The 20,699-nt window shown below is 37.2% G+C and overlaps 1 protein-coding gene across 1 annotated transcript; it reads left to right on the top strand.

Moving 5' to 3' along the window:
* Window positions 1-20,400, top strand: DDX1 (DEAD-box helicase 1). Its single transcript, XM_037391498.1, has 26 exons — window positions 1-85; window positions 2,071-2,122; window positions 3,099-3,162; window positions 3,875-3,904; window positions 4,168-4,264; window positions 6,049-6,096; window positions 6,214-6,297; window positions 7,220-7,303; window positions 7,731-7,807; window positions 9,047-9,119; window positions 9,232-9,308; window positions 10,093-10,207; window positions 10,717-10,855; window positions 11,826-11,886; window positions 13,062-13,160; window positions 13,848-13,937; window positions 14,536-14,724; window positions 15,751-15,802; window positions 16,258-16,404; window positions 17,128-17,219; window positions 17,760-17,832; window positions 18,272-18,344; window positions 18,463-18,505; window positions 18,731-18,826; window positions 19,542-19,662; window positions 19,972-20,400. Exons 1-26 carry the CDS (start codon window positions 70-72, stop codon window positions 20,100-20,102), a joined length of 2,223 nt encoding a protein of 740 aa, XP_037247395.1. The 5' UTR covers window positions 1-69; the 3' UTR covers window positions 20,103-20,400.
* Window positions 20,401-20,699: the final 299 nt, after the last annotated feature.

The following is a 20,699-nucleotide window of genomic DNA, read 5'->3' as shown; positions in this document are numbered from 1 at the left end:
ATAAAGCCGCGGACGCGCCTTGCGCTTGCGCTCGCGGGGCCGTGGTGGTTGGCGGTTCCGGGTGCCAAGATGGCGGCGTTTTCGGGTACGTGGTCTTGGATCGGGTGGGGGCCGTCGGCTGTGTCGCCGGCAGCAGAGCACTGGGAGGGAGGTTTCTCGCCTCAGGCCTTTGCCGGCGTCTTGTGGGGATGGCGGCTCCCGGTCTTCCTGCGGTGGACGAGCCCTACTAGCGCCGTACGCAGCCCCTCGGGCTTGCCCCCCGTGCGGCATCCTCTAACGTGTGTATCGCGTAGCAGGCTTAAGGTCGAGAGGCCTGTGGGGGTGTAGGTGCTCTACGCGTTCCTTGGGCTTTTGCAGGCCTTCGAAAGGGGTTATCAAAATGGATTTGCTGGTTTTGGTGCATATGTGGTATGCAGGTATCCGGCAAACGGGGCTGCTTGAAAGTCAAGACTCGTTCTTCGGGCTGACTGGTTGCTGTAACAGGAGGCTCATGAATATTCTGTGTATTGCAGTGGATGATAACTTCGAGTAGCTCTGTTCTGTGATATGGTCTGAACTATGTGTGTAAACTGTAATCTACGGTGAAGGAGACAGCATTGCTGTCGTCCCACCCCCCCCCCGTACATACATGTACACGCAGGTGACCAGTCAGTGTTGGGGATTAGGGTACTGTAAAGTTTCAAAGTATATGAGGGTTTTAATTTGTTTCTTTTAACTGAAGCATCCTCTGTAGATTTAGAGATGAGTTTATTTGCTAGACAGTAGCATAAATTTGGTTGTAGTTGAGGAAAATGTTGTAGTTACATTGTTTGATTAAACCCTTTTTTCTGTATATTGACTAAAACTATGTGAACTGGAAGGATATTAGAAATCTAGGGATTTGTATATAATTTGCAAATAGTAGCTATTTTTATTATTATGAAAAAAGCTTTTTGCTTATGTGGATTGTCTAATTTTGTATATAGGTTCATAGGCTGACCCTTGAAAATACTAAAGCTTTCTGAAATCATGTTAATCATGTTTCTTACAACATTTGTACTATAGTAAATGGAAGAATAATTTCTGGCTACATAGATATAGATCCATATATGTCAGCCTGGCTCTGTGTGTGTAGGATATGTGAAACTCAGCATGTGACAGTGTAAAGGCTAGCAGGTGAAAGATCCCTTTAGAAAGGTATGTATTTGTACTTAAATTGTTCTAGAGTAACCCTATGCACTTGAGAAGATAATCAGCAGCTAAACTGCTATTTTGATGGTATAATACCATTTTTTGGGTTGGTTAAGTCTGCTTTCTTCCCCCTTTCCTCTTGCCCTTATTGAGTAACTGCAGGCCTCTTCCCCTCCCCTGCTTTTTTTTTTTTAAGTAGAATTTGTTGATCAACATACTAATGTTATTACATGGGTTCATGTTTAACTTGTCTGAGGCATGACTATCAGACCTTGATAGGAGTTTGCCGGAAGGGGTATCCAAGGAAAAAACCTTTCAAAGTTAGATGTGGTTAGTAACTGTTTGAAAATCAAAGCATTGTCTAGTTAATGTACATGCTCGAAGTGTGCAAGGCAAGATTTAGTGAAAAGAAATCTAAGTGTTACAAATTTGAGTCTTTATAGGGTACAGGTTTTTTCTTTTTTTGAAAACTGTTCCCATCACAACTGTAGAGAGAGTCAGGATATTTGTGATTTAACAAAGCTTTCTTTGTTGTTTGCATGAGCAAACGTGTTTACTTAAATGTGCAAAACCAGTTTCCTTAAATATGCAAAGATAAGTGCCTTGTCCTTGAAATGTTACTCCATTCCCAGTTTTGTTTTGCTGCTATGTCAGCACCTGCCCTTATGCCTAGTATATGCCTGACTTAGTGGGCTGTAAGTGGGGACAACTGTTGAAACTGTATGTGGGGAAGGGAGAATGTGTTTTTATCACGAGTTCCATAGAGAAGGTTGCATGTCCTGTTGCCAAAAAAAGTGCTTTTTTTATTTTTCTCTGTAGTTGGAAGTCTTGACACTTGGGAATCATTTAGGCTATATTGAAGTAAATAACGCTGCTTGTTCCTTTTTTCTTGTTTTACAGAAATGGGTGTTATGCCTGAGATAGCTCAAGCAGTGGAGGAGATGGACTGGCTGTGAGTAGGAAGGCATTTGAGCCTTGCAAAATCTGATTTGCCTTTAAGCAATACATGACACGCTTCTTAAAATACCTTTGCTGTCACATTAAAACAAAGCAGATGAGTTTTCCTTTAACTGTCATTGCAACTCCATGCACCACTTTTTAGCGTGAATGGCTGAAGAACACTTATTGTATAACATAAAATCTTGGACAAGCAAAGCATGACTGCTAATACTTCAATGTTATTTTTTTGACAAAAGCCTCCGTGCTTCTGATTTGTTTATTAATGTATTGTGGGATTACTGGATGTAAAATACTGTCACGTAGCTTATGCTAGTTTAGTAAATGTTTTTCAGACTGTGATCTGAATTTATATTCTTCAGAGTTGATGCTTGTGTATCAGTGTTCTACAAAAGCTGTTCTTGGTGTAATTACTTGTTTGGCTAAAATATTTCTCTTCAGAGCTTGTTTTGAATTGTTACTCAGAATGTTATCAGTATAGACAATCTTATTGCATGTAGTTCTTTTCTCATATGCATGGTATTAATTAGCTGTGATTGTCTGAAAACACTGGTTGCATTTAGCTATCTTTACTTTCTTTTCCAGTATTGAATAGCAATCTTCCAAATGATGGCTGTGTAAATGGCTTTAAAAGTGAAACTCACATGAAAGGAAAACAGAATATATAATTAATCTGTTTTTTTTTATACTTTAGCATAGTGATGAGATGTAGCCCTCTTGTCAGTGTACAACTGAATCCACTGCATCCCCTAGTCGCGTCCTGTCAAGGTGTCTCCTGTTCCAAGCTTTCCTTGTAAAGGGAGTCCTTTTCCTTAGCTGCAAGCCAGAAAGTGGCCTGCATTAATGCATAAAGCCATTTACCTGTTATTTCCCGTATTGCAGGTGACCATGGTTTTTGTGAGTTCCCATGTAAGCAAAACCAGTTTTTTCTACTGATAACGCTGGCTTGTGTAATGTGTTCTTTGCTGTAGTCTTCCTACAGATATCCAGGCAGAATCCATTCCACTGATCCTGGGAGGTGGTGATGTACTTATGGTAGGTATGCAGGATAGCCCGATTCCTAGAAAGCCTATGTCTTTTAATTGTTGTTTGTGTAATAGATTTCCTTCTTTCCAGAAGGATCCATAGTTAGACTAGGTCTCCAGCCCTTCTTCAGTAGAAGGTATAATCTTCAGCTAAAAACCTGTTTTGTCCAGCTGTTGTTGCAGATGGGATTAATTCTCATCAGGCTTTATTTTCTGACCACTTGACAGGCACTGCCTTATGAATGACAGCTATCTGATTTAATCTACTCTTCTTTTTGTTGTAAATACCTGACACAGATCTGCATAGAACATGACTGATGCTGCCTAAGCAAATGCTTTGGTATTGATAACCTTGAAGATACCAAATTAGTATGGCTTGTTCATCGTGCCTTTTGCAGCTCGGTGTGTTCTTGATTCTGTAACCAAAGTAACGCTTCCTATAATCTTGTGTAGTGCCTCTAGAGATCAGACAAACAGTTTTTCTAGTGGGCCTTGGAAGTTTCTGGGGTTTTGTTTTTTGTTTTTCTTGTTAAGTCTGTTGTAAAGGTTTTCCCTGTTTGTGTTTGCATTTAATTTGTGTGAAGTAATGGCATTACTCTATAATGTTTTTCTGTATTATACAGAAGTAAAATTAAAATTAATTTATTAAAATAGAACAGTAGAACATTCCTTACAGTGGAAGTTGCAGCTCTGGTTAAACTCTTAAATTTTTCTTCCTATAGGCTGCTGAAACAGGGAGTGGAAAAACTGGTGTAAGTAATCAAATTCAAATTAACAGGAAATAAGTCTTTAAGTGGTGAGAGGTGGCTTGTGTGTATGCATACATACAGGGAGAATGTGTATATGTTTGTATATGTGTTTAAGCAATATTATTAATCGCCTTTACAAGCATATGTGTAGGCACATTGGAAAGTGTTTCTGGCCCTGGATATTGTACCTGAAAACAAGGCTGACTGTATATCTGGAAGTATCTGTATAATACAAGCTGTGGAATGAAAATAACTTTCCCTTTTAGGCTTTTAGCATTCCAGTTATCCAGATCGTTTATGAAACGCTGAAGGACCAGATGGAAGGCAAGAAAGGGAAAGCAACTATTAAAACTGGTGGGGCAGGTAAGTTAATAAGTGTCACACTCCTCAAGTTTCGAACTTAAATCATACAGATTCAGTCAACTCCCAAAGTGAAGTTAACCTAACTTGCAATTAGATAAGTGTTTTTTCCTTTATTTGGAATAATGTATATGGAATGTCATCACACCAGATCTTATAAACCAGTGAATGTAAACTTACTGGTGGAGTCATCGAAAGAACTGGGGCATGTTTTGATACTGCAGTCTCTCAGTAATGCTTGTTATCTTCATGTTAAAGCTAGCTGATCTGTAGAAGAATGAAGCTGGGTTAATTATCATTGATAATATACAGTGGTGTGTTGGTTGATGTAGATAGGGTGCAGCTGTGGCTGGTTCTGTTAAGAGGTTGGGCAGCCAATGAAGAGAGCAGCCAAGGAAGAGAGAGGAGGAAAAAGCAGAGAGAAGAGGGAGAGAGTGCACCCAGGATGAGGAGAGCTTAGGAGAAAGCAGCAGAGGGACTGGCATGAAGAGTGTGTTGGTATGAGATGGTAAAAGACCTTGTTGCAGCTTGATAGTTTGGAGAGTGCTGTGACACTGATCCACACAATGCTTCAGTGTTATTCTGAAAGCCATACTGGTTTAGTGCTTTGCAAGATGTGAAATGGTAGTAGTGTCCCGCTTAAAGGAATTAAAAAAAAAATCTTCAGTTGTAGGGATGAATGAGACATCAGCAGTGACACCCCACAGTTGATTTAGGCCTCTTAAGTAAGCTTGAGCAAAAAGCTCTTCTAGACTCAAACTTTTGTGTGGCTGGAGTAGCACTGCAGTATGTCTTTCAATTCTGTGCTGCATAAAGCTGTTGCTGTTCCTTTTGGCACTTGGCTAGATGCAGAGGCTGAATAACATCTTGAGTTGCTGCAGATTTGAACTAGTAAACATTGAACTCAGCAGGAAATGCACAGGGCCAGAACCCACTGATGAAAAATGGATTATAATGGTGACAATATCCTCACAGTATTTGAGGATCTGTTGTACATTTGTTTAAATAAGCTTGCAACTTGAAAGCTACTAACAATGTCCAGTCCATGGTACTTACAGATTTATGTAAGTGACAGTAGCTGCAGAAACAACACTCTGAAGATGTTGCAGAAGTTCTCATCTTTCAGCTTTGTTGTAACTACTGCTACAGTAGTGGTGAACAGTAAACTTTAAAAGGAAAAAAAAACCCCAACCTCTTTGAAAGAATGTAATGTAAATACGCTCAGTTAATCCTAATAGAAATGGTGTCTAGTTTAACAAAAAAAATCCTTATATTGTGAAACATCTTGACTTACTGCAATATGTTATAGGGCATATGAAAATAAGTCAGAGATTTTATGTGCTGTATGTGCATGTATCTTAGCTCTTCAGTAATTAGATAATCTGAAAAATATTTTAATGTAAACTTGGAACAGAAATAGCAAATACATTTCAAATGTATTGCTCTTGATGTAGTTTTGGATATTTTCTAGCTGATTTTAATTGTGATTATGTGGAACTCTAGCTTATTTTGTTAATGTCTTCATTGTTGTATTTTTAAGTAACTTCATCTGTGTGCTCTGTAATGAAATAATCTAAACCTTTCATAGAATACCTTTGTATTATGCATCTGTGTCCCTCCAAGTTGGATGCTGTCGTTTTGACCTTGTATGAATTGTATTGGAACAAAGCTGTCTCACCAGGCAGCGAAGCCAAACACTGTAGAGCCAGTGTGAACTTCTAATTTGAGTTTTCCAGTCTTACCTTCTTGGTTTAATGCTTGTTTCTTTTGCTGTGTTTCAAACTTAGTGCTCAATAAATGGCAAATGAACCCCTATGATAGAGGATCAGCTTTTGGTGAGTTGTCTTAATGTTTGCTTGGTGAAAAAAAAAAATAGAAGAAAGTATCCTTTAAAATTTATTTTAAAAGCAGTTAAGCAATTTCTTTAACTAAAACTATCTTGTCATTTTCAGCAATTGGATCAGATGGTTTGTGTTGTCAAAGCAGAGAGGTAAAAGAATGGCATGGATGCAGAGCAACTAGAGGCGTGACTAAAGGTAGATACAAAATTCTGTATTTTGGAGACTTCTAGAAAAGTTTCAACTGAAATGTCTGCTTGTCACCCATTGTTGTAGATGGTTGCATTTGAAACTTCTTATCCATCTGAGCAAATGTGCAGTTACTCACTTTGCTGGCTGAAGGCTTTGGAATGGCAAATACCTCTGGTTTGTTCTTGTGTTGTAAATTACCTTTTACTTGATAGGGGATTGAGATAGAGGAGACAGAATCGTAACTAGTATTCACTAGAACTTATTTTATCAAGGTGTTATCAATAGGAAATAGCTACTCACATAGTACTTCAAGTTGTTTACTTGCACACTTGACACAGATACATGCATGCACAGATTTCATGGTTATGTGGTTGGAGCAACAGCTGAGAGGCCAAACCCCAAGTTTTCACTTGGAAGCAGAGTCATATTGAGATACTCCAGTGGTTCTAGGTGGGTGTTCAGAGAGACCCTCAGTCTCATTTGGTCAGGTGCACAAATAATCCTGTAGTCTGTGTGTACTTAGCAGCTAGTTGGATGTGGTTCAAGTTCCATAACCAGTTGTTGATGTTAGTGCATACTGGTGGTCTTGTATGTAAGTTTATTTGGCAGACCCCCGGTGCTGTGAGTTTATCAGTTCTTGTGGATTCAATAGAACCAGGGCTTCTCTAGCTTCTTTTGGAGCCTTTTACACACTCTCTCTCAGCATGTACTACTTTTGTCTTTTGCCTGCTGTTCTCTGTTAATGTTTTTTTACATACATAGGTATGTATACCTATAGAACCTTTTCACACTAACACAATAGGGGATTTTGACACTTTCAGCAGGGGTGTAGGTGTTAGACTTCATGGCCCTGGAAGTAGCCAAACTGAACCACCTTGATGAAACTGAAACTTAGGTGTTGCTTAGACCCTTTCTTTCTCTCTTAAAGGTAAATACTACTATGAAGTTTCCTGTCATGACCAAGGCTTGTGCAGAGTCGGTTGGTCAACTATGCAGGCTTCACTAGATTTGGGTGAGTTTACTTCAAAAGAAGAATCCCCTAAAGAATTTTCATATTTGCATGGAATGGCTGGAGTTGTGCCCTACTCTGGCAGAGAATGGGCTCTTGGTGAAGGATAGCAATATTGGGGAGCTTAAAACTTTCCTGTAACAGGAAATAAGTTTAGGTGGGGGCAATGTTTGTCTTTTCTGACTTTCCCCTTTCATTTCAGTTTTTTAATTGACATTTTAATTTTTTTAATGAAGATAACTGGAGACTAGTAAAATCAATATTTTTATAGCGGTACATTTATTGTTTTAACATACATCAAAGCTAGAAATCTTCAGCACTGTGTATTACTATTTTACATGGTAGAGTTAGAGGCTTCAATTGCAGATACAAAGAGGAAAAAACATAACCTGTCAACAAAAAGGTGAAAAGCTATACTTTTTGTCTTTAGGCACTGATAAATTTGGCTTTGGCTTTGGTGGCACTGGTAAGAAATCTCACAACAAGCAATTTGACAGCTACGGTGAGGTAAGCTTGAATTGCTTATTGGTAGAAACATTAGAAGTTTTGCATGTTGATTCTGTGCTGTAACAATCAACTGTCTTTCATAGTAGTACTAACTTTTAAGGGAAGATCACTGGGCAAAAGCACCATGAAACATTGAAGCATTTTTTGATAAAAGCGTTTTTAACAGATTTAACAAAAGCAGTTATCGACTTGAGGCTTATGATTGTGGCTTGAGTGCAAATATGTTGACTCTTACTTAGAAGATAAACCTTTTTTGTGTATTATGGTTAGAGGCTGACTGATCACTTGGATTTATTTCTTGACTTATGTCAGTCTTAGCTTGGATTTGGCGTCTAAGTGAGGATGTCATATCCTGTTTATTAGTAGTTAAAGCTGAAGTAATATCAAAACTTTCTAGCATTTAAGTCTGTGTTTTGACATAGTAATAAGATGTAGTTATTCACGCTCTTTTGCTGGCTATTGAGTTGTGTTTGCTATTAGACTGTTACATTAATGTGTGCTTCTGAAACTGTCTTTCAGGAATATCTGTGGTGGGTTTTGTGTAGCATGCCAGTCAAAAGTTTAGATGTTTAAGCATATTTTATATAAAATATGAATAATATAGCAGAAACTCTGGTATCTTTGTGGTATTAATGAACTTTCAATGCCTTAAAACCTGCAACTTCTATGACTGTTTTGTAGCTTTTTCTATAGTAGTGACTTCTAAGCTGTTGAATTAGAAGCAGAATGTTTTGAATACCTTCATAATGAACAGATTTCAAGATACTTAATGACTTACATAGGTACTGCATGCATGTTATGTATACTTTCTCCAAGACTTAGTCTTTTTATATAGTCAGAATACAGGTTTCTGTTGCTGTGCTTGGTGCTTCAAGCTTAGATATGCATTGGCTAATACATGCATGATTAATGCCCTTTTCCATAATGCATAATACTTCCAGGTAAATTACTTAAATTTATCATTGTCAAAGTGTGTGGTTTTAAAGTAAATTTAAAGCAGCAATAAATGCTTAAATATCTAAGATAAATTGGGCAGCTTACAGAAGATTTGTAGTAAAATAAAAATATACATGTTATTTACAGTGGTATTACTGGAATAAATTGAACTTGCTTCTTAAAAAATCAGCATTTAGTAGGGAGAAGTGGGAAAACTGTAAAAGTTGACAGAATATAAGCACCAAATTTCTTAATACACTGAAGCTAACATTTCTTAGCTTCACAAACTACTTTTTCTTATAGGAATTCACTATGCATGATACGATTGGATGTTATCTAGACCTAGACAAAGGACAAATAAAATTTTCCAAAAATGGTAAGTTTTATTCACTACTTTTGAATTTTATTGGGCTGCTTGTATTGGAGGAGGGGCAGGGAGGGGAATGCAACACACCTGCAAAGTCTGACTGAACTAACCCTGCTTTCAGGGAAGGACCTTGGCCTTGCATTTGAAATCCCACCACACGTAAGGAACCAAGCACTTTTTGCAGCTTGTGTACTGAAGGTAAGTTAGGAATATCACAGATGGTGTAAGGTCACAAAAATTGGTCTAGTTTTGGTAGCTACTTAGTTATAAAATTTCAGAGCCACCTACAATTGCTGTAGTTGTGCTTGTACACTATCTGCTTTTGATCCACTATTATTTCACTCCTGGAGAGGTCACCAGTGTGTTAGCTTTGAGTACTGTTAATGTTTAAATTCAAATTGAAATACTTATATGCTATTCTAACCTTACATTTATAACTAATTGGTAATACCAGTGCTACCTCGCCTGTATTAAACTCTGATATACTGTGATTAAACAGATACAAGCAAATAAATTGAAAGTGCCAAAATTCCTGTTTTCCTTTATTTTCAACTCTAACATTACAGTTGGGTAGCAGTATGTCTTTCTGGAGTTAGTATATCTGGGATGATCTCTTACCAAGTAAAGGTTTTAGCAGAATGTTCTCTTGGTCAGAGAAATGTACAAGTCAAAAGTGGTTTTTTTACTAAATTGTTTTGTCATTGAAAATGAATGGAGCATAGAAGTTCAAAAAATGTTTCCTTGATTATGTAAACCTGGGGATATTTCTGATGTAGAAGAAAAGAGTTTCAAGAGCTAGAACCATTTATAAAATGTCTGGCAGGTTTTAGGTAAGTTAGGAAGGGAAATGTGTAAGATGGGAGAAAATGCTGCCTTCCCTTCCTGGTCTAGATGCTTTCTCATGGGGAAATTAATCATGGAAGTGTTTCTCACTTCATGGGATCTCTTGAATCTGTATGACACAACTTTTTTTGAAATCTAGAATGCTGAACTGAAATTCAATTTTGGTGAAGAAGACTTCAAGTTTCCACCAAAAGATGGCTATATTGGTCTTTGCAAGGCTCCTGATGGCAGTATTGTAAAATCACAACACTCAGGTAGGTTATATATTTACACTTTTCTCAGTTCTATATTCAGATTGTGTTACAGAGTATCTTTTGATCACTTTAATTGCTTGATTACTGCTGCATTCAAGGTCTTACAATTATGTTACTGGTAGAAATATTAGTGCTTTTAAAAAGTATTCCAGATCTTCATCTTAAACCACAAATAATCTAACACTTTGAATTTAGAAATGCATCAGATAAAGAGAAGTTAGCAAAGTTACTGAAGTGTCATCTTGCAAGTAACTGTATGTTTAAGCTCTGCAATAGAACTAATCATGCTGCATGGCCAGTATACCCACTATCATTGCAAGATTCACTTGTAATCTCTGAATATAAATCTGAAGGTATTCATAATTGAGTGAGCAGTAACATGATCATTTAATGGAGCATTTAGAATCATTAGGGTTTAGACTATTAGTAGAAAATCCAGGTTTGTTTCTAGTAAAAAAATTCTGGGATAGGACTAAATTTGTCTTAAATGTCATGTGTTTCTCACTTAGGAAATGCACAAGTGGTTCAAACACAGAACCTTCCAAATGCTCCAAAAGCATTGATTGTAGAACCATCAAGAGAGCTGGCAGAACAAACTTTGAACAATGTGAAGCAGTTCAAAAAATATGTTGATAATCCCAAATTAAGGTAACAGTGGATCGATTATAATTGTATTTATGGTATTGTCCATGGACATGAATTTGTGGGGGGATGTGGGGTGTTCCACTCTGTAGCAAAGTGGACATTACTCTGCAGTGCTACTGATAATAGCCTCAGTAATACCTGCTACCAACCAACCTTCTGGCTTTTCAGCTATAATCAGACCAGATGTGTTTTGTCTATGTAGTGCATCTTTCTGGTATGACAAATTATTTGGTTTTTTCTGCACTTTATCAAAGGTGTATGTAACTTAATGTTTTTAATCAAGAAAAGCACGTGTTCTGCTTATTGCCCTTCTCTTCTGAGCCATCTTCCTATGCCCCCCCACCTCCCCCTGCCCTTGTTTTATTTATTTTTCATCTCCAACAAATAGTTACATACAAGGTGTGTTCAGTTTATATTAGTGTGCTTGCAAGACAGCTGTTGTGGTGATTAGCATGGAGGTGCAATTCTGAAATGCATCCTCTACAAGCTGCTTTGGTCTAAAGTTGTTTTTCTTCTGACTGTGATTATAAAACTTAAATGAACGTCTCCATATTCTAAACTGTAGTCAATTTACAAGAGTATTTTGCCAAAATTGCAAGGGAGTAGCAATGGGGAGAGGCAAGCTATCATGTAAGATTCGTTTGGTTATCTGCTCTTTACATTTCTAGCTTTCAAGGAACAGATTGTTTTTTAAAATGAAGTCAAGGAGTTAAGGTGTTTAATACAACTCTGATAAACTAGTCAAATTCAAATACAATTTGGTAACACAACTTTCATGTCTTAAGTTAAAATATAATACACTAATATGAATGGACAAACTTAAAAAAAAATATCCTGCTCTTTTGTTCTTAAAAATACTGTTCAGATCTGGTAATAGTCAATTACTAATAAAAGAATCAGTTTTCAGCCAGATGTTTAATCTATCTTAATATGATAAATAAGCAAGTATCAAAATACGTTGATGTAATTTCAGGGAACTGTTGATTATTGGTGGGGTTGCTGCAAGAGATCAACTCTCTGTACTGGAACAAGGAGTAAGTTTGTGTTAATGTGACTTAATAGTTTGGATTCTGAGTAACTCATAATGTTGCCAGAGAATAGTAATGGTGCTTCTTGTAATTCCTGTAAACCTGATGAAAAGAAATTGTGCAGTTGATGGCAAGCTCATGTTGCACTGAGCTAGCACTTGTTGCTTTATTTCCATGGCAATTGTCAACACAAATGCTTATAGTACTTGGTCAAATTCTATTGAAGCCTGAGTAGATCTGAAAATTTTAAAATAAAGTTGTGATTTTTGCCATTTGTGCTTAACCAACAAGACTGAGATAGTTTTCCTCTTAACTTCTGCTCCATGTCTGTGTGAACAAAACTGGCCTGCTATTATCAGGGTCGACCTACACCACGAACCAGTCTTACATAGAAGGAGCCAGTCTAGCTTCAGCAGCATGGGATGTATAATCAAATCATTCATGCTGTAGGGATAGCATAGTCTTTTTTAATTATTATGATTTTATTTAAGAGTTGCTTTTGGAAATGAGACCCCATCACAACTGATAAATTTTCCAGTGGCTCTAGCCGCAAAAAATGCAGATGTTTTTCTCCTGAGCAGGCTTGAACTGGAAGATTGCTAAACTTTCATGTGAATGCTAAATTCATGACAGTGAACCCTTCCATCTGGCAAAATCTTAAGTTATTTCTATAGCTGATAGACTTGATATGTATACTTTCACAGTAAGAAAAGTTGAATTTATTTTATACCCATTTAAAAACAGATCTGTTTGTTGGCTTCAGATAACAAGGTTTAACACAGCTTGGGAAGTGGGGGAGGGGAGAAGGCACAGCACTTCTCAAAATAAGGGAAGGTTTTTTACATGGGGCAGATTCTTCTAATGAAAAAGCCCCAGAATAGAAATGCAGGTTGCCCAGAGAGGTGTTGATTTGTCTGTCCTTGAAGATACTGAAAATTTTATTGGGCAACTACCCAAAGTAACTTGGGAACTGTTCTTCATTTGCATGTGATGGTGGGAGTGGAGGCCACATGACTCTTAAGAGATTCTTCCAACCAAAATTGCTCTAGGATTCTATGAAGTTGTAATAAATAAAAGATAGGGCATCATACTGATAATTGTATCATAATCTTTAATTTAGATAAAGCTGGTAATGCCTCTAGTTAGTTATGGGACCAGTTCATACTCTTTGTGTTTCACAGGTGGATATTGTCGTTGGAACTCCTGGAAGACTGGATGACCTGGTCTCAACAGGAAAGCTTAATTTGTCTCAAGTCAGATTCCTGGTTCTGGATGAAGCTGTACGTAGAGAACTAAGTGATACTTAAGTTCTGTTCTTAAATGCAGTATGTCATTCACTAAAAGAGTCAAGTGAAGCATCATTGTTCTATAGCATTTGGTACTTCAGTGGAACAGCAGCTAGCTACCTGTGGGCTATTCCAGGTTTATCTTGTTTTGTAATCATAGCAATCTACATATTTTTCCCCTTATAGCCTCACTTGTAAAGCTGTTTGAGTTATTTCTGATTCAGAAATGTATTTCAGGCTGTAGTCACAAGGTCGTAAAGTCTGCTTCTGTCACTGTACAGGGAACTTGAAAGGACAAAACCAAGATAAGTGTGTTTTATTATCCTGCTGCATTGTCTTGAAGGCAATGACTGTTGTAGTCAATATGCTGTGAAATGAGTGCCTCTAATCAGTTATAGTACAACTGAATAATCACAAAGATGGAATGCCTTGGGTTATTAGCTAGGAGAAGCTGCTGAGACAGATGTTCAGTTTCTTGTGAAGCACAGCAGATGTACTTTGGAATATTCCAGATGTTTACTTTTTTCTCCTTAGTAGTAATATCTCAGCCTGACATTGACCTGTCCAGCTAATCAAAAGAGAACTTCTGAGCCTACAAGTGTATTGCCTATTTAACTTAAGTGTATAGACAGAGAAATGACAACTAAAAATTGCAGCTTTATTTCTTTTATTCCCATGTAGGATGGCCTTCTCCTCCAGGGTTACTCAGATTTCATAAATAGGATCCACAGTCAAATTCCTCAAATAACTTCAGATGGGAAGAGACTTCAGGTATAAAATTTGTTCGTGGTTTTGGGTTTTTTTTGTGATGGGTTTAGGTTTTGGGTTTTTTTGTTTGGGGTGGGTGTATGTTGTTGGGGTTTTTTTGTGGTGTGCACTGCTTTCAATTGTTGACCGTTACATGGCATGGACCTTGCTGCTTTGAAGTAGTTTGTTATACCTCATGTTCAAAACTAATGCTTGTTCATCAGGTTCAGTAATGGCTTGTGAATATGTATTAGCATCGTAGATCTTGAAGCCAAGTGTTTAGCAGTATTTGAGTTACTTAGATGTAAATGTATCTGAAAAATGAGTGACTACATACGTTATGATTTCTAATGCTCTAGTAGTTTTGATTCATGTGCTCTTAGTAATTTTGCTTTCTTCCTCCTAAATGATTGGGGTGTTGTAAGAGAAGAATTAAAGTTACTCTGTGTCTTGACTCTTGTCAGCTGGGTCATTCCTGTGATGAGGAAAGCTGGTCAGGGACACTTTCTGTTGTGCTACATTATGGTATTCAACTACATAACTTGCTTCCAGCTCTTGTCTGACCTTTCATGCTGGGAGAATCTGATCTTCAGTGGTATCTACATGGCTTTTTTCTTCTTAGGTGATCGTGTGCTCTGCAACACTACATTCTTTTGATGTGAAAAAACTATCTGAAAAGATCATGCATTTTCCCACCTGGGTTGATTTGAAAGGAGAAGATTCTGTCCCTGAAACTGTACACCATGTAGTTGTGCTTGTAAATCCAAAAGCTGACAAACTCTGGGAAAGGCTTGGCAAGAATCATATCAGAGTAAGTGAAAACTGTTTGCCCATGTGTACTTATTAGGCTCCAGTTCTGAAGAGTAAATGTTGTAGGACCTTTGTCAGCTGTTGGCATAACTTAGTATCCGAAATGGCTTGTTCCATTGTAGTCAGCATTATGATATTGGTGATGTTGTAACATAGTTTCTGAACAGCACATTCTTACAGACATGATTAAGGAAAATCTTGATAAAATAACATTCCAGTCTGTACTGGAGAACAATGACACTGCACTGCTTTTTCACTCATTTCACAGCTAATGAATCTGTGGCCTAACTGCAGCTAGCACCTGTGTTTTCCAATTGATCAGGAAGAAGTAAACCTTCCAATATAGATCATTCTGTTGAGTGGTTTTTGTCTCAGAGATGAGCTATTTTTAGAGGAATGGACTTAATCTTAGACTATATTTGAGACTAGTTTAATTTTTACATTAACCTGACATCTATTCATGTGAGAAAGTGGTGGTTGTTACTGAAGTCCTTAGTTTTTGAGTTCTGAATAACCTGGGACTATTTCTTTCTCAGCAACTCTTACACAGTTACAATTGATAGGTTTTTCTTAACCTTGTTTTCTCTGGAACCTCCCTTTGTCAGGTCTGTTAGGGCCTTTTCCCTAAATCTTAGCATTAATTTATTTTTCTTGGGTTTTGTATCTGATTCAGCCTCGCATAGGGAGAAAAGATAAGGAGCAACACTGTATATGATTTAGCCATGCTTATAGTACATTTTTTTCATGTTTGGTGGTATGGCTTTTAATTCATCACTTTGTTCAAAGGTGGTTTCTATTCAGTGTCTACATAAATAATTTTATTGTCCTTTGTTTATGAAAATTTTGTGTGCTTAAACTCAAGACTTTTCTTCAGCTAAAGGTAGATTAGCTTATCTGGTGGGAGAACAGAATGCTGAGATGACTTTTAAATTTAATTTCTTGCTAATTATAACTTAATGGAGTTCAGTGTTTCCTTTGAAGTATGGACTGACTTCGGGGGCGGTTATTTGTTTGTGTTTTTTCCTAGACTGATGAAGTACATGCAAAAGACAATACACGACCTGGCGCTAACACTCCAGGTAATCAGCAACACTAGTTAAATAATAGCTTGTGAAGTAATCCTTTGTAAATGTTACAAAGTAAAGCTAAATTATACTAGATATCAGCCTTGAGTCTTGTTCCTCCAAACTTTTATTTCTACACTTTAGTAGTTGTGAAATGTGTTTCTGTAATAAGGGAGGAGAGAAAAGTACTTGAACATTCATTTTTGTGGGTATGTAAACAACAGGCGTTTGGTGTGCATAAATAAACCTGAAACTCCTGAGGAGTTTTGTCCTTTCTGTATTATACTACCTTGGAGCAGGGGAACATGGGAGTGTGTGTGTGGGGAAATTGCAAGTCTAGCTCACTTTCTTTGCTAATAAAATTTTATTAGTCTACTGAAAGGCTAGAGAAAACTTCAAATGTATGCCATTCAAAGGCTCTTCATACTCATAAACAATTTGACTGAAGTAACTTTTTTACTTTTACTTAGAAATGTGGTCTGAAGCTATTAAAATTCTAAAAGGAGAATACACCGTTCGGGCAATCAAAGAACACAAGATGGACCAAGCCATTATTTTCTGTAGGACTAAAATAGACTGTGATAATATGGAGCAGTACTTCATCCAACAGGGCGGAGGTAATATTTTTCACAAAATAGGAAAGTGAGCACAATGTTATTTCAAAGCCAAGATGTTATGGTAGAGGGCACTGGTATTTGGACTTCACACAAATAAAATTGTGCTTAAGGTTTTTGACATACTGACTGGGTGTAAAATTCAGGGTTGGGTAACAGGCAGCTGCAGGGATGCCCCGTGTGGGAGGAGGCAATGAACTGCATTGTACCTGTTCCAGCCAGCTTTGAAATGACTGGAAAAAATCCATCATGCACCAAAATTTGAACCAATGAGAGCAGTATATGTTTCTGCTTAACTGTTTATATGAAAGTAGTAGTTGCTATGGGCAGGAGACATGGGAAGAAGTGCGTGTACATACAAAAGTAAGTACATAAGGGGAAATGTGAGAGAAAACACAGGGGCACTGAAAGGGGATGTGTGGGGAGAAAGGTGAAGACACAGGTCTGGAGAAACAAGGGAAGCTTAGATTAGGGAAGGAGTAAGGAGACATGCCTGCATAGACCTCCTGTGGGGGGCGGGGGGGGGCGGGGAAGGTATTTTTTAAATTGTTTTGTTTTTCTCCAATGCTTCTGTCAGTAATTAGAAATCTGTATTAATTGGTAATAAATTAGGTGAAATTACCCGTACTCAAGACTTCTGCTCACAAAATGTACTTTTTTCCAGTTCTGTATGGTGTTGTGTCATAACTTATACATGAAGTTATTAATGCATAACAACCCTTTCAGGCCCTGATAGGAAGGGACATCAGTTCTCATGTGTCTGTCTGCATGGTGACAGAAAGCCTCAAGAAAGGAAGCAAAACCTGGAAAGATTTAAGGTGATGCAGCAGATTCTTGAAGCTTTTTTCCTCACTTCCTGGTACCTGAAATCATATGTTAATTTGTGTTGCTAGTTCTCCATTTAAAGAAAACTGTGTTCAATTGACCTATGACCCCCTTCCTAAAATTGGGAGGCACAAGTGGAAATCTGTACTGTTGGTCAATATGACCTTTGAGCTGTCACTGACAGGATTGTTGAGCTTACTTTTAAGTAAAACCTGTATTTAAGCTCCATATCAGATTACATTGTTTTTTAGTCTTTGGTTTTTGAATATTAGAAAAAGTTATTTAAATATTAGACAGTTTGATTTTAAGCCATTCATTGATGTATACTTGCCTTAGGCTGTTGGGGAAGGAAATAAGGATGTAAATCGATCAAGCTGTTAATGTTCAAAAAGCACTGTTGCACTGTGGAAGAGTTTTAAAATGTACAGAAACATTTCCAAGGTGAAGTAAATGCAAATGACTACTGTTTCATTGCCTGGGATTTAGCTTGGCTTATTTAGCACAACAGTTCTTTACAACTATGTTTTTTGTAGAGAGGAGATGTCCGTTTCTTGATCTGCACGGATGTTGCTGCTAGAGGAATTGATATTCATGGTGTTCCATATGGTAAGACTTACCTTAAGCTAAGCTATTGAATTGCATACGGCTTCAATGTATTTGCAGTTCTGTCAACTAGTTAAGACGGGTATATGACTTAAAGCTTCATTTTAAAGAGTTGCATATGTTAAAGGCTTGAACTAGGCAACTTTTAATTTGATTGTTCAACATACCTTCTCAGATTCTCGATGGTGTTCTGCATTGTTGGGGATTCTTCGTTTTTTCCACTCTTGTCAAAAAGTAATCATAGAGAAAGCAATTTTATAGTGCAGGCCTTCAGTGTAGGTATTGCAGTTAATGACACCTGTAACCTGCTGTAGTAGAATATATAAGTATGTACATGGGCTAAGGAGAAGCATTGCAGCAATCAAAATCGCTTATTTTAGGTGTCTAGTCTGTGACCTTAGCTCATGTATCTTGTATTCTCTGTGGATTGTGTGTATCTTAGTTATCAACGTCACACTTCCTGATGAAAAACAGAACTATGTTCATCGAATTGGGAGAGTAGGCAGAGCTGAGAGGTATGTATGTGTTCAGACTAATCACCATGTTTTCTGAATTTTTGTTGTTGTTGTTTTGTAACTTGGCAATAGTTACTGAAATACATTTTTCTCTCTCCCTTCTCCCCTAATACTTCAGGATGGGTTTGGCAATCTCTCTTGTAGCAAAAGAAAAAGAAAAGGTAATTACACTCCAAAGCAAAATTGAACAGAATTTTTTTTTACTCTTCTATCCACAGCTGATGTCAGCCTTTTAATATCCTTCATTGGAAAACTGCTTGTTCGTTCTTGTTTAATTGGAAGGGAACTTAAATAGCATGAAAAAGAATTCAGACATCTATAGTTAATCAAAATGAATGTACTCAACTATTTCAAAAAGCTTAGAAGTTGTTTTCCTTTATTTTTAGGTTTGGTATCATGTATGCAGTAGTCGTGGAAAAGGGTGTTACAATACTAGACTGAAGGAAGAAGGAGGTTGTACCATATGGTACAATGAGATGCAGGTAAATGTTTTGCTTAACCAGAATATTCCAATTCCTCTAGAAGACTGGGATATAGTTCTTGTTTTAGCAGCATAATTGAAATACAAAACCTCCTGATTCCATTTGAAGAAGAAATTAGAAAGTGATACTTATATCTTTGATTATGAAAGCTTATTTTAATACTTCCAGTCAATTCTATCACTGTCAGCTTCTCTATAATATTATAATCAAATGCTTTTAAGAGTTACAGGATGTAAGTTACACATTTTTGTTTAGGTGGTTTGTTGCAAAACTATAACTTAAAACTGTTGTTCCTCTAACCTGGAAATAGTGTGTCACAAGCACATTTTTATTGGGATTTGTATGTCAGGTATGAACGCTTGTTAAATTCACAGTGCTTCCCTTCTTTCTACGTTAGAGGGGCGAATGATAGGTCATCCATGGCAAAATAAGCTTGGACTGTGAGCTCTTCAAAATAAAGTAGCCCCACTTACATAAGTAGGATAGTATGTAAAATAAAGGTTTCTAGGTAGGGTAAAAACATACTGAAATTGGAAATGAACTTGTATAGTCCATTTGAGGAAAAAAATGTTAGTCTATGGTGTCTGTGACAGAGTTGTTGTGTGTACAACTCCTGTTGAAACTACTTGAATGTGACTATTCGGAACACTAGTCTGACTGAAGTCTTGGACCATAGGAGTACTTTGTGACTTTGTTTTTTGGTGTTTTTCTTAAGTTGCTGGGAGAGATTGAAGAACACTTAAACTGCACTATTGCCCAAGTTGAACCAGACATAAAAGTACCGGTAGATGATTTTGATGGGAAGGTTACATATGGGCAGAAGAGAGCTCTGGGTGGTAAGTATTGAACTACCCTTGAGTTACCTTGTTATGCAACACTCAGTTTCTTGGTTGTCTGCTGTGTAACTACAGAATGATAGATTAAAAAAACCTGATAGTTCTTTGCTGTCTTCTGCCTATGTTACATGAAGTCCATGGGTTGCAAGCAACCAAAGGGCATGTATGCCTGTGGGGTTTTTTTGTTTGTGCTTTGTGTTTAACAGGTTAATGAAGTTACTTTAACTTTCTGAATGACTGGTTGAGCATTATTATTTCTGCTGAAAAATGGCTTTGAATACATCATTTAGATTGGGTCTCTTTTGGCAGGTGGACTGTATAAGGGCCATGTGGATATTCTGGCTCCTACAGTACAAGAGTTGGCTGCCCTTGAAAAGGAAGCGCAGACATCTTTCTTGCATCTTGGCTATCTTCCTAACCAGCTGTTCAGAACATTCTGATTGTGCCACAATTGAGACAAGGCTTGAGTTAATAAATGCTCTGCCCTGCAAATACAAAAATCCCATACTGCCTCTGAGTAGCAGTAGTTTAAAAAGGATTAAAACTAAATGTACTTCTTGCATGATGAAGAGTGTGTTGAAGATTAACTGGTAGCTGTTGAATTGATAAAATACAACAAGTCAAAGATGAAATGGTTTCTTTTGCTTTTCTTTTGCCTTGCTTTGAGGATTAATTTGCGGAATTGTTCTTTGCATAGCTTTTTGAGTCATTGAAAATATAAGTTAAGCAAATCTGGAAGGAGAGTGTGATTCTTTGTAGAATATATGTTAAAATGATTTAATTAGCTGTGTACTGAAACTTTTGATGCTGGGCTTTCTAAAGATGCATCCATATTCAGACAGCTATTTATATTTAAGATACTGAAGAAGAAAAAAACTTCCTGAAGTATCTGCTTTTGGTTGTCCTAAAAACTTAAATCAAGTTGATAACTGTTTTGATTCCATAATACTAGACTCTTCAAAGTTGATGTCTTAAATTTCTAAAATTGCTCTTGTGGCAAGAATTCTACAATACTCTGAGTTTATAGGAAAGTAACA

The sequence above is a fragment of the Falco rusticolus genome, chromosome 6, assembly GCF_015220075.1.
Source record: "Falco rusticolus isolate bFalRus1 chromosome 6, bFalRus1.pri, whole genome shotgun sequence".
In the NCBI taxonomy this organism is placed as follows: domain Eukaryota; kingdom Metazoa; phylum Chordata; class Aves; order Falconiformes; family Falconidae; genus Falco; species Falco rusticolus.
Note: the sequence above shows the minus strand (reverse complement) of the source record. Positions and strands in the feature narration are given on the sequence as shown.

Bases quoted from the DNA above. Each gene is read 5' to 3' on its own strand.
- DDX1 (XM_037391498.1), top strand. The intron at 6,097-6,213 runs GTGAGTTGTCTT...TGTCATTTTCAG, and splicing joins TGATAGAGGATCAGCTTTTG to CAATTGGATCAGATGGTTTG. The intron at 19,663-19,971 runs GTAAGTATTGAA...CTCTTTTGGCAG, and splicing joins GCAGAAGAGAGCTCTGGGTG to GTGGACTGTATAAGGGCCAT.